The sequence below is a fragment of the Aptenodytes forsteri genome, unplaced genomic scaffold, assembly GCF_000699145.1.
Source record: "Aptenodytes forsteri isolate BGI_AS27 unplaced genomic scaffold, ASM69914v1 Scaffold81, whole genome shotgun sequence".
Lineage (NCBI taxonomy): Eukaryota > Metazoa > Chordata > Aves > Sphenisciformes > Spheniscidae > Aptenodytes > Aptenodytes forsteri.
This window is the reverse complement of record NW_008795259.1, coordinates 10,011,677-10,025,278: the sequence shown is the minus strand read 5'-3', so window position 1 is coordinate 10,025,278 and position 13,602 is coordinate 10,011,677. Positions and strand designations below refer to the sequence as shown.

The 13,602-nt window shown below is 34.8% G+C and overlaps 1 protein-coding gene across 1 annotated transcript in view; it reads right to left on the bottom strand.

The window, feature by feature from the left end:
• The window catches only part of LOC103898882 (cadherin-10), a 69,956-nt gene extending 65,414 nt beyond the window's left edge, over positions 1-4,542 (bottom strand). Inside the window, exon 1 of the mRNA XM_009279247.1 lies at positions 4,312-4,542. Within this exon, the coding sequence (XP_009277522.1) occupies positions 4,312-4,542 (231 nt within the window). The remainder of the gene's footprint in view (positions 1-4,311) is intronic.
• Positions 4,543-13,602: the final 9,060 nt, after the last annotated feature.

The following is a 13,602-nucleotide window of genomic DNA, read 5'->3' as shown; positions in this document are numbered from 1 at the left end:
TGTAAGTTGATCTTTTATGCAATAAAACTACTGTGATGAAAATTGCTGGAAAAGGTCACTATCTATCTCAGAAAGCCAAGTTGGAAAAATATCTGCAAGAATGAAACAAATGGCAAGATCTGGTGAAATAATAAGGAAGGAAAATAAACTACAATGTGGATGAAGAATTTATTTGTAAATTTATTTTTGAATGGCTATGAATTAGGACACTGTTGGTACACAGTAGTGCTTCCTTTAGGTGACAGCTATTAGAGTATAATTTCTAGATTTAAAAGAAAAAAGTTTTTTCTGGATATACTTAAAGGGGAGTTTTTCAGAACAAGTTTGAAAATGCGTAATACTTTGTAATTGCACCACTTTATCTGAAAAATAATAAATGGGCCTTGAAACTATATACTAACAAAAAGAAAGAAAAATTATGAATCAGCTTTCAGTATGTTAACAAAGAGTAATAGGGCATACATAGACTTTGTGCACAGAAAAAGACATAAAGGAAGTATTAACCATAACTCTAATCCCAAATATGAATAAAATGTCTTTTTTGATATGAGGTTTAAGCTTCTTTTTGAACATCCCTGCATTGTTTCTCTGAGATTGGGAAAAGTTTCTTTCCTCAGAATTACTGTCTTCTAGTATATTTTTGCAAAGATAGCTTGAAGATAAATTGTGTAATACATATATAGGTCTGGTTTCCCACAGTGCTTTTTTATGGCTTCAACCTTTACAAGAAACTACTGTTGTAATTATTATTTGAGGTTCTGCATATACAAAATTCACTTATATAGTTTTGATTTCTACTCTCAGGATGCTGTGTATTACATGATGGAAAGGATGACCATCCTCCTTTCTTATAATAATAATAAATACTGACCTGAAGCAACCAGTGAATGTCCATAATCAGTCAGTATGTACTTTGCCACCATTTCACAAACATGGTTGACTTAAACAAGGAACAATCCAGCTGTTCCTGGATTATGTATCCCTTTCATTCATTGAACCTCATTTCCATCATATTATTCCAGTAGAACCTTCTTAAGCTGATTTAAACAGTGAATAAATGAATGCATAAATTGCATTGTGAATTGTAGATACTGGTTTCAAGAGTAATGTGATATTCAACAGTTTTCAAGCTCTCTTGACAGATATATAGATGCAGGATGAGAAACAAGAAAAAAAAAAAAAAGAATCATGACCTCAGAAATCAAGCAGATGTAAGCCACAAATCCAGATGAATCTAGTAGCCTCAGTTTTGGAATTTCTGCTGATCGTTTCATTGGCATGTTTGTCACCCGATTATTATTGTCAATTTTAAAAATCACACTTAGTACCTATTTTTGACTGAAACCTCTCCGTGACAGTCATTCTCTCCTAGTCATTGACTGCAGATCATTGACTTCTAACTTGTGCTCTTACTATCTCACATAATTTCCAAACACCATCTCCAAACATGTTACAGAGAAATTAACAGGAAGGTGACATTTTATGTCACTCATCCAAATCATTTTGTCTTTGGATAAAATCAGATAAATGGAAACATCCAGAAATGTTTTGACTATACAACCCAGATAGCTTTTGGAAAGGTGAGTGCAACACCAGGGAAAATAGATAGCCACTATAAAGTTTATGTACTATGTGTTTAATAATTTCTTTTTCTCTAATAATTTGATAATTTAGACTATCAGACAGTTAAAACATTAGAGTAACAATAATTTTTTAACTCCACATATAATCTGTTTCCTTTTGCTTCTTTTGTGTAAAACTCTCCCCATGCAAATACAATACTATGATACTCTTCATTTTGCATGTTTTCTACACTTTTCCCAAACTTGTCAGAAAATTACTATAGGGCAACTTTATATACTCAGGTTAATTTTAAATTCTTTTCCCATTTGCAAACGCTTATTTTCTCTCAGCCAAAGTAGTTCTGTTTATCAACATCTCTCTTTTTCTAATTAACTGCTCCTCAAGATTCTTCTCAGTTCTGTACTCTTTATTTGCCATTTTACTTATCTTTACTTACCACTTCCCATTTGCAAACGCTTATTTTCTCTCAGCCAAAGTAGTTCTGTTTATCAACATCTCTCTCTTTTTCTAATGCAGATGAGTTAGCCTATAAAAATGTTAACCCTTTTCTCTCTAAAGAGTCTTCTTTCACTCATCATGACTGGAAGAAAATTGTTAAGTGACACCACAAACACTTCATGATTTGGGATCATAAATATTCAAAAATAATGCAATAAAAAAGTAATCATTAGGTTTCTGAAGGAGCCTAAATAATTTGAAATTCAGGGTGTCCTGCAAAGCTATTTATTTCCTAGGACTTCTGGGAGCGATACACTTCCAAATACAATATCATAGTGCTTTGATACAGTGACATTTCTTATTTTGTGGGCAAGGTCAATTTTCATAAGCTATCAGTCTGGCCTGGACTGAGGAACTGGCCTAGATATTTTGGAACACTTGGGAGACATGACTTTACACTTGATAAGTGTATGAAATAAATATAGGGACTATTTACAAGGCTCTCAACATGCTTTGGAAATGGCTGTATCATTCAAATACTAGTGCTAAAGTTACAGACTCAAAGCAACAACTAAAAAGTGGAAACAAAAAGGCAGTTTACTCATTCATAAGATTGCACTCAAATTTTTACTTAGTAATTAAATTTTGTAAATTTTATTTCTTTTTTTCTTTATTTCCTTTCTCAAACTCCCCAACATTCTTTATCCTTTCAAGAAACGTTTTATAATATAATAATCCCATGCACAGGGATGGGATTACAGGCTGGGGAACAACTGGCTGGAAAGCAGTTTTGCAGAGAGCTTGGGGTCCTCCTGGAGAGCAAGCTGACCGTGAGCCAGCAATGTTCCCTTGCAGCAAAGAAGGTCAACAGCACCCTGGGCTCCATTAGGAAAAACATCACCAGGAGATCAAGAGAGATGATCCTTCCTCTCTGCTCTGCCCTGGTGAGAAACATCTGAAGTGCTGTGTCCAGTTCTGGGCTCCCCAGTAGAAGAGAGAGATGGAGCTACTGTAGAGAGTCCAGCAAAAGGCCACTAAGATGATTAAGGAACTGGAGCATTTTTCATATGAGGAGAGGCTGAGAGAGCTGAGACTGTTCAGCCTGGAGAAGAGAACGCTTAGCAGGGACCTTATTAATGTATGTAAATACCTGATGGGAAGGAGTGAGGGAGACAGACACAGTCTATTTTCAGTGGTGCCCAGTGACAGGACAAAAGGCAATAAAATTCCCTTCAAATATAGGAACAAACTTTTTACTGAGCGGGTGGTCAAACACTTGAACAGGCTGCTCAGAGAGATTATGGAGTCTCCACCTTTGGAGATATTTAAAATCTGACTGGGCATAGTCCTGAGCAAGCTCTAGCTGACCCTGCTTTGAGCAGGGAAGTTGGGCTAGATGATCTCCAGAGGGGCCTTACAACCTCAGCTAGTCTGTGATTTTCAACAAGTCAGTATTTCTCTGCAGTATTTTACAAGTTCAAAACCATGTAAAAATGAAAATCTGGATTATAGAAAATGAAATTTCTGTGTTTATCACCAACCATTGGTGTTAACTGGTACCCATTACTGCTGACACTAAGTTCCACTTTCAAGCAAATTACCATTTTGAATTAATTCCTTGTATCTGTTTGAATATTATTGTGGCATTATACGTTACGTATTTTTCAATAAATCACATGGCAAAACATAAGTGTCAACTGAAAATAATTTAAAGGACACTTCCAGTGTCCTTTATGTATGCATCTAGTATGCTACAGTCATATGTGCAGTTCTGCCAACTTCTATTGTAGTTCACTTCCTAACCACCTCATTTCTATCACATGGTTGTCAATGAGTTTTACTTGCTGCAGTTCACTGAAATTCAGGGAGAGTTAAAGAGGAAGAATATTTTTCCTTCAAAATAGGTTGCATTCTTCCAACATAAGCACAGAAAAATAATGTGTTATCTTGTATGAAACATAAAATATTCAAAGAGAAAGAGTTGAAAAATAATTTTATAATGAATTATAAATATTATGTTTTGATACAGAAGAGATACTGAGTGGGCTGCTGGTAGGAACAATGTGCTAAAGCAAACAAATTTGTCAAAGATAACTTCATTTGTTTCATTCAAATATTTCTGAATAACTTTAACTAGCAATATTAATTTAGTGATTCTAGCAGGACAAACTATATATATATTGCCTGGAAATCTGCTTTTTATGCATTAGAATAAAACACAGAAACTATGGCTCTGTAGAAAGATAAGTAAACTTGACAATTATGCAGAAATCTTAATGAGAAACCTACCTTGCCTACATACTGATAATCAGATCCTGTGTATTCCTCTAAAAGGAAAAACTGGTTCCACATCCAGCCTCGCTTCTGGCGGTGAATTGCTTTTCCATCATTCCCTGATGCACGTCCCCCAGATCTTTTGGGTCTGAGATCAGGAGTCCTTCTGAACAGCATTTCTGTGTGGCAGGGATGTGGCAGCCACATCCAGAGCAGCAGAAGTAATAGGACTCGCTGTATTGTCATAGTTCTCCACTGCTGATGCTCTTCAAGCTGGTCAGTGATGGAGTCTACAGTTTTGTTTTTCCTGACTTGCTTTTTATGTTTCTAGTTGCTGATGCAGTCAAGCAGTTTCCAGCAACTCATCTCTGAACTGTACATAGTATTCAAATCCTGAAAGTAAACAGAGAAGAGACAATGCAAGTTGAAACGCATTCACTCCCTAGTGTGCAACATCCCTGCTACTCTACCCTGCAGATGCAAAACATTATGACATAGAAAGCAACCTGGTTAGGAATATAAAGGTCATCCAGGTAAGGAGAACATTGTGAATATGTTAGGTAGCTACTGTCAAAACACTTCCTAAGAAAAAGTAAGAGTGCCCTGAGATGATCAACTATTTCCCCATTAAAATCCTTCATTTTAGAAACTTCTGAGAGTGTTCTTTATGTAGACTGGGGGATTAATATTGCTGAAACTTACACATTAAATACTGCTGCCTTTGCTTCAAATGTTTTCCACCCGGTTTGATTTACAAGAATTCCAGTGTTTTATTAATCTTACTATCAAGAGGACTGAAAAACCAACACAAAGTAGTTTTAGAAATGAGGAAATGGTAAAACACCAGTTCTCCAGAGTGTTTTAAATGGTAAAAGAGAACATCATATGCATCAGAAGAAATATGACATGGCAAGAAGGAAACTTTTAAATAGAAAAAGTTCTTGAGATGATCTTGCAACATGGAGTCATGCAAACTTAGCCTTAAAATGTAGGAATTATTTAAAAAATGAGGGCCTGTTTTGCAAGTATCCTGAATAACTTTAATTTTGAAAAGTACTGAAATTAATCTGATCGTGGGAAGTGATATTGCAGAGAGAAGGCAAACCTCTCCTAACTCATCTTTGTTTTGTCTCCACTTCTTTTTTGTTTTGCTTTGTTTTCTTTTAGTTTTTCCTTCTTCTAACAAAACCATGAGGTGTTATTTCAGCAAGACAAATTTAGCCAGGTTCTCTTCACTTCCATCCCAGCGTCTAAAGAGTAACCCTTTTTGCTAGTGAGATCATTTGGTAATGTTTTCCTTCACAAAATCATGAAAAACTATGATTTGTCTTCATAAGAAGGTATAGATTCTGCAAATTTTAATCAGCGTGGTTTGTTTTGGTTTTTTTTAGCATGCCCACATGCATGGACGGTGGTTACAGTTTCTTGTATATTCTTCCATATGTGGCACAAAAAACCCCAAGCTTTTTCCTCCTCTTTTCTGATTTTGATAGATAACATTGCACGCAGCAATCCTGTGTGTCCTCTGGTTTCAATAACATTATACTACAGCTCACTATCATCTTAAATATTTTTTATTTTTCAAAGTAGAGCTATGTAAAACTTTCAGAAATTCTTTCTGAGTTTCAGTTTGCTATTGATGTGCTATTTAAGAAATTTCCAGTAAGCCTGTGTTGATTAAAAGAGTTTCCAATAAAATGTTAGGGGTTTAGAGTGGAAAGCCTATGAAATGTAGTGTTTTCTTACAGTTAAAAGACTCTGTGTCTGTGCATGCATGTGCGTGTGTGTTAATAACTGAACAGATTCAGTTCAGGAACCAGCTTTAGTCTTCAGAGTTAAATTCTCTCAGGAGAACGTTTTCCCCTCTCCTCCAACATTTGGAAGACTGAAGAACTTCTCAAAGCCACTGCTTCCAAGGACTTTAGCCCCCAGACTGTTCACAGTAACTCACAGGTGTTCATCTCCATTTGTCAAAATAAACACCAGGTTATGTATCATTTCATTTAACCCTTCTTCCTTTCTCCTAAAACTTTGACATTTACTTGATTTGTGAACTTTGAATACTACCCAAACAGTCTGTTCTAATATAAACCACTAATAATATATGCTGAATTATATCAGCATTTACAACCTGGAGATGTGGTCCTCCACCTTGAAAATTATTTATCACAATTCATATATATGTTCTTTTGAAACAAAGGTATACTGAGTGAGAAAGCAGGAGTATGATTTATTCTCAGATACTTAGAAATGTTTCTTCTCAAAGACTATAGGAATTTCAAACTTGAAATTAGCTCTTCAAGATATTATTAGTTTCCCTAAAAATTGGGAAGCTATTAGGTTTTTTTGAAAAGGAGATATAATTTTTTTTGTGTGGTTTTTTTTGTGTTCTTTTTTGCTTTCTTGTTGCCATCAGTATATATATTCCATTATTCACACATCATTATTTGATGTAGAAGTGTTGTTAAATTCCTCTTGGGAAATAAAGCTTCAATATTAGGGGTTGTTATTGAATTTCCTTCTTGTTAAATTAGGTCAGCAGAATGAAAGCTCAGATGAAATTTGTTAAAGTTACAAAAGTAGCTAATGCACATGGACTTGGAAAGCACGTCTGCTTAATGGATGTACATACCAGCAAGGTCTTTTCCCTCTTTTGAGACTCCTGTTGGAGTTCAGCTTCATGTTTTAAATGTAATGAGTTGGATAGTAATCTACACTAAAGCAATAACATTTACCTTTAAAAATAAGCTAGCAAACAAAAAAACCCCAGGCTGAACTAATAGAAATTAAATAAAAAGCACTGGAATAAAGGAAATGTTTGAAGAGAATTAGATGAAGGAAACCTTTTAATATATAACTACAGAAAATAGGCAGAAGTCCCAGTTCTGTAATACATTGCATATTTGGGTTCTGTACCCTGCCAGAGCTGGAACAGTCAATGGAGGAAGATAAATTTATCATCTGTTTTTTTAATTCCCTGGAAAACTAATTGGAAAAATGTCTAAATTTTGGTGAAAATCTTATCTTAGAAGAGGGTCTGAGAACTCAGCAGAATTGTAATAGTTTTGCTGGCTTCAAGTAAGTGGTTTTTTTTTTTTAAAGAACTGAAATAGTTTACATAGCTTTAAATAGTTTTAAATGAAACTATTTCACCATTTTTTCTCCTCAAATCTCTCTCTACCTCTTCTTCCAGAAGATCACTTTCAACTTTTTCCCACAACAGAAAAGAAACAAAGAAACAAAATAATAAAAAAAAACCCCAAAGCTTTCTAAAAAACTATCAAATATGTGCAAGGTTCCATATTTCTGTGTAATATCCTTCTAAATTACATTAAACTTACTACAGAGGAACATTGTGCCTAACTCTGCTCTTGTTTATACAGGTTTTTGTTTTGGAATTATTTTTAATGAGTTTTCTTGGAACAATCTCTAGTATGAAGGAGATGGGTCAGTCATCACTGAAGCTATTAATCATTTCACCATTAGCTTTCAGCTAACAATTTTGAAACAATTAGGCAGTTTCCACTTTCCACAGGTTAATTACTTCTCTATCTCTCAGAACTTAGAAGAAAATGTTTTAATACAACTTCTACTGTATTCATGTGATTTCAAATGTAATTTTTGCAAAATTTAGAAAATACTATATTTTGCTGACTTAGTCATGCAACCCCCCTAATAATACTAAAACATACTTCATACCATTTGAAATTCATGAGATTTAATGGACACATAAGATGGGCCATGAATACCTTTAACTGATGCACTTCTTCTCAATTAGACTTCCATTCACTGGTTGCTCCAAGAGGTTGACCTTTTACAGCTGAGATATTATTTCTTTAGTAAAGGATTTCCTCTTTTGTCTGTCTTTCTGCATTAATGTATAGGCTTTTGGAAGTCAACAGAATTAAATTTGAAGTAAAAATGGTAATATGGATCAAAAGCTTGTCTATTTTTTTTTTTTTTAAATCAAGAAATTTTAATAAAATTCTCTCTCTCCTGTGAAGAGTGAATTTGAACAGCAAAAAATTTTACTTGGGATAGCTACTATTTACAATTTTTGTTCCATATTTAACCTTGGTCAAACTTGAACTGAATTTTAATTGTGTAACATTTTAAAAAGCTTGTTTAAAGAAATATATTTATGCAATGCCATTTCTGTTTTCACCATTTCTGTTTCCATTGGGAGCCATTATCTATTCACATCTCTAATCTTGTCTTTCAGTCCTTTGTTGCTATGTTTGTACAAAAGAAAGACATTTTTAGAATCAAAGATGCTTCATGACAAATTAAGTTAAACTACATTGGAATTTTATGAGGAGAATGATCTTTAATTTTATTACAACAGAAGACACTGGAGCATATTTTGTTCTTGTTTTGTTCTTGCTCTGCAGAGGTGACATCAATAGAGCTATTCTTATATGCAGCCACAGTGAGAAACTTTTCTTATTTTCTGTCCCATTTCTCCAAATCTTTGGTCCCCCTCCAGCCACCTGTATAGAGCTACCACCACAGGCTGCAGAGCCTCTTTCAAAGTGGATACAGCCAACAACCATGAGACACAATTACTACCATTTTCGTTTCCTCCTTGAAGTAGTTAACTTGGTAAGCTGCCTCCTTACTTCATTAGATCTCTGACTCCTGGCTTATGATGCCATAAACAAAATTCAAAACTCTGGTTAGGTTTTGGAGTAATAGGAACTATTTAACAAGCTAGTAAAAATGGAAGTAGGAAGGCAGCTAAGTGCAGAAAAAGCTGCATTTCCAACGAGCCTCAGAAGAGCCTCCAGCTCAGCTAATTTATTTGTTTTAACTTATTTGCCATCTCTTTATCAAAAACAAGAAGAACGTTCTAATGCTCTAGAACATAGTATGATGAAGCAAGTACTTTAAACAGACACCTTTGCAAGAGACTCTTTTTCGAAACACAACAAAATATGTCCCTCTGTAAGTGTAACTTACAGGTGTAAGTTACCCCTTAAGGGAAAAAGATGACAATTTTCATAAAGGTTTTTAAGAGTACTTGAAGCAAATAAATGAGCACCTTCAAATGATCAATTCTTAATGCAGTCTAATCTCATCTTTCCTTGTATTATAGATTTATGTTCCTTGCTTTATCTATTATATCCCAATGAAGTTGCCTAAAGCTGTTTATAATTTAATTTCCTAGTTCTGAAATAAGGAGATAATTGGTAAATTGTCAGTAAGCTGCTTATTTCACAACCTCCAACGGAACATTTACACACCACAGTGACCACACTTTGAGTTATGAAATTATAACATGAATTTACAAAGTAGTCAGCTATACCTTTGAACTTTAGAACTCAAACCTGTTTATGAAGTCCTGCAACCCTTGATCCGCCTAGGAATTTGAATTGAGTATGCATAGTTTGATGCTAAACTAAAAAAAGCAACTAATTTTTCAGTAATTATGTATTTTAATTAGTCATAATAATCATATTTCCCAATCGTCAAAACTACTTCACTCAAATGAGAGGTTTTCATATTATTTTCATAGTTCATGGGGGGAAAGACTGAAAAACAAGCAGAAGAAACAAAGGATAAGGAAATACTGAGCATTATAACTTTTGCTACAAAAGCTAAGTAATATTTTAGGCAACAGAGAGATTACATAGAAGCATACCTTATGTCTTATTGTTAAGCATATTTATATAGTACAAATCCTAATTGTTATTAAAAAAATAAGTTAACATGTCCTATATTGATTTCAAAGTGGAAGGTTAAAGATTCAGTCTGCCTTTCACTGGTAGTTCAGTAAATGTGATATCCAAAAAATAGATAAAATAACCTCAAATTGACATTAAACTGAGGAGGAAGAAAGCATTGACACCTCACTCCTCTCAATTCCCCTGCTGCAGGGAACATTATCCTCCTCCCTGTAAAGATCTCCAGATGCCTCACCGCAACCTTTCCTAGTACTTTTTAAGGAAGACTGAAACCCTCAGTCTTAAGATGCAGCAGGACATTGAAAGGGTGAGCAGAGTGCCAGAGAAAAGGCAGAAGATATTAGTAAGTTATCCTGCATAACAATTTTGACTGTTTATTAATGAGGCTTTTCTGTATTAATTAGATTACTTGGATACCTAACAATAATTCTTATCTCTCTATATATGGTGAACTCACTTTTTCTCACAGCAAGACATTGAGAGTAGTGCACTATTATGGTAGTTCTCTACTTAGACATTTAAACTTACTTTTGTCTCTAAAATTTTGGGAGAGAAGTTATGCATGCAGCAGTGACAAAGTGGTAGGTGACTTGTGCACATGCAAAAGTTATTTAAATCTTTACCATTTCTGTACCCTGGGAGGTCCCCATAGCATTTCATTCCTTGCTGCATCCTGTTCTCCCTTCTAGATGACTCTTTCCTATCTGATTATACATACTGAGTTAACTTCCACAGGTCTTGGTAGCTACCCAGTATTTTTCTGCATAATTTGGATGAACAATTAGAGTTAATTTGTTAAATTTATGCAGCACATTAAAAAAACCTCCAGAATAAAACAAACCCACAAAAAAAAACCAAAACAAAAAAAAATTCAAAATATTAAAGAAAAAAAAAGAAATTATTGTCATGTGCAGGATATGATTTTAAAAAAAGAAGTGGAAAGATCATAATAGGTTGCACGACATAGGAAGAAACTACCCAGGCACAGTTCTGGAGAAAATAATTGAGGAATAGGAATAAAGTAGCTCTGAACAATCTCAATATGGTGGATATTTTCTCACTCATCTTTTTTTTAAAAAAAAAAAGGGTAAAAGAAGATGTGTGAACAGGAATATTATTCTTAAGAAGAATTAAATAATCCTTCCTCTCCACTCAGCCTCATTTCAAATGCTGTGTCCAGGTTTGAACATCACAGTACCAACATGTAAGTAATCAGAAATCAGGCTAGCAACAAAATGTTTAGGAAAAAAGTGTTCTTTTTGAGGAAAGGACAACTACACCTATTTGCTTAGTCTACAGGAAGAAAAAAAAGATGAAGAAGGTGGTAAGAATGTAGTTTTCAGAAACAGAAAATAAGAAATTATTCTCAGTGCACACCACAGATAGTATAAGAAATTGATTTCAATCACAACAACAATGATTTAGGTTAAGCGTTAAGAAAAACTTCCTATATATTTGCAGGGGTAGTCGGCAGCTGAAATGAGATGTGACTGAAGGTTTGGAAAAACAGTCTGAGCAAACTGCTTTCAGAAATGGGCTGCCTGCGGCTATGTGACCAGAGGATTTCTCAAAATCTTTTCAAGCTCTGTCCTGTAGAACTCTCTCCCATTTTTTTCCATGTCATTATTTGTCCTCATTATGTCTTCCTACCTCTAGTGCCACTGTTACCAGTGGCCACCCTATTCTCCCGTATATCAATATGTATTATTCATTCCAGCTCAACCCCATCCTTTTCCGTTTACCTGATTTCATCTCAAAAGCAGCTGTAGATTTACTGTTGTGGGTTGAAAGCAACTTAAATTCTCTTGCTTGCCAGCCAGCATAGCATGCTCTTCCACATCAAATGATACAGTCCTAGCCACACAGTTCCCTCCCATTTAGATAAGGTCTGTGCCAGTCCTCCGAGTCTCCCTCCATAAGACTTTGGAGTTGCAAAGTGATGGTGGAGAGGAGGACAATGACCCATTCTGATGGGAAACAGAAAACAAGTTCCAGAATGTTGTTTTCTTCTCTGAAAAATTATGGAGCAGGAGGAAAATAGTGATTTATCAGAGAAAGTAAATCTATTTGCATCACTATAACATTGCAATTCAGACACGAGCATATACTAAAGAGAATTTGTTAACACCCCATTTTCTTTTTCTTATTCATTTCAGTCCATCTTTGACAGACCATGATTTTTCTGGAAATGAAAAGATCAGAAAATTCTGTCTGGATCTTGCCAAGAACCAAAACTGAGAGATCATTGAGTGTCTAGACCTGGGGACCTAATATTCTTTCTCCTTGTACTGAAGGGTTTTCCTGGACAGGGTGAATTGTAATGAATAATGCTGAATGGTTACGAAAAAGACATTCTTTTCCTTCAGGGCAGGTGGAATTTTAAATCTCCTAGTCTTCACTATCCAATGCTATCACTTGCCAGCAAAGTCTAAGCCTTATTAGAGAAATAGAATAAGCACAGAAGCGTGCCAAATATCTAAAAACTCACCATAATCTCATCAGGAGTTTATATCTTCAGCTCGGGCTGAAACCTTAGAGCTTCAGAGAGCAGAGGCAGTTCACTAAAGCATAAAGAATTGGGGCATTGAGAGACCATGCCTGCTTAGAAAACTGTGTAATTTAATAAAGTGTTCATTGATGTCTACACAGTGGCTCCTCAAACTTGTGTTAGTGCCTGTGCTTACAGCATGGATAGTCCCATTCCTGCTAATTAGATGATAGCAGAAGGATTACATAGATGATAGCATTAGGATTACATTCTTTCTTAGCAGACAGGAAGAAATGGAAACAACCATTTCTCATGGAAGCTCACAATTGAAATGTAAGAGAGGATCACATTTTAAGAAAGTTTGTTAAAGCGTATGATTGTCTCTCTCACATTTATTAGAATAAAAGTGTAAGTATTGAAAAATGCACTTTATTATTCATGAATCCCATAAATGTTATACTTGGCATTAAAAAAATAAATCTTGAATGACAAGAAGGTATATTTGCAATGCATTTGAAATTTTTCACTATAAATATTTCTTGAAGTGCTTGGAGTTTCACCTTGTGTTCAATTTCTTTATAATTATTTTAGTCTATTAAAAAGTCCTGCTATGGTTCTTTGTATTGTTCTTAGTTTATACAGCAAAGTAGAAGTCCCTTTATAGGGTGACTACAGTTTGTTGGACCAGGATGTTGCTATGGCTGGATAAAATGATCATAATTTCTTCATCATTAGTAAGTCAGAATTATAGAACCTCCATTATAACTTGTCTGTAAGTTTTTTAAAGTTAACCCATAATGAGAAACCTCTTAAGAATATACCACATGTATGTATACTGTATCATAATCTGTAGCCTTTTGTGCCTAACATTATACCATCTACAGTGCATTGCAACAAGATGAAGTACTGTACATCAGGTATTCAATTTAGGCAGTATAATGTTTTATATTGCCTATGCAATGTGAAGCTATCAGTTGTATGATGTACACATGATGATAACAGCTAATTAGAAGATCACATCCTATTTTATCCCAAATGGTCCTTGCTTTAAAACGGTACACAGCAGGCTAGAGCTGACATCTTTCCAAAATTAGTTTTGCACCAGGATTAACTATAAAGACCTGCAATTCACAT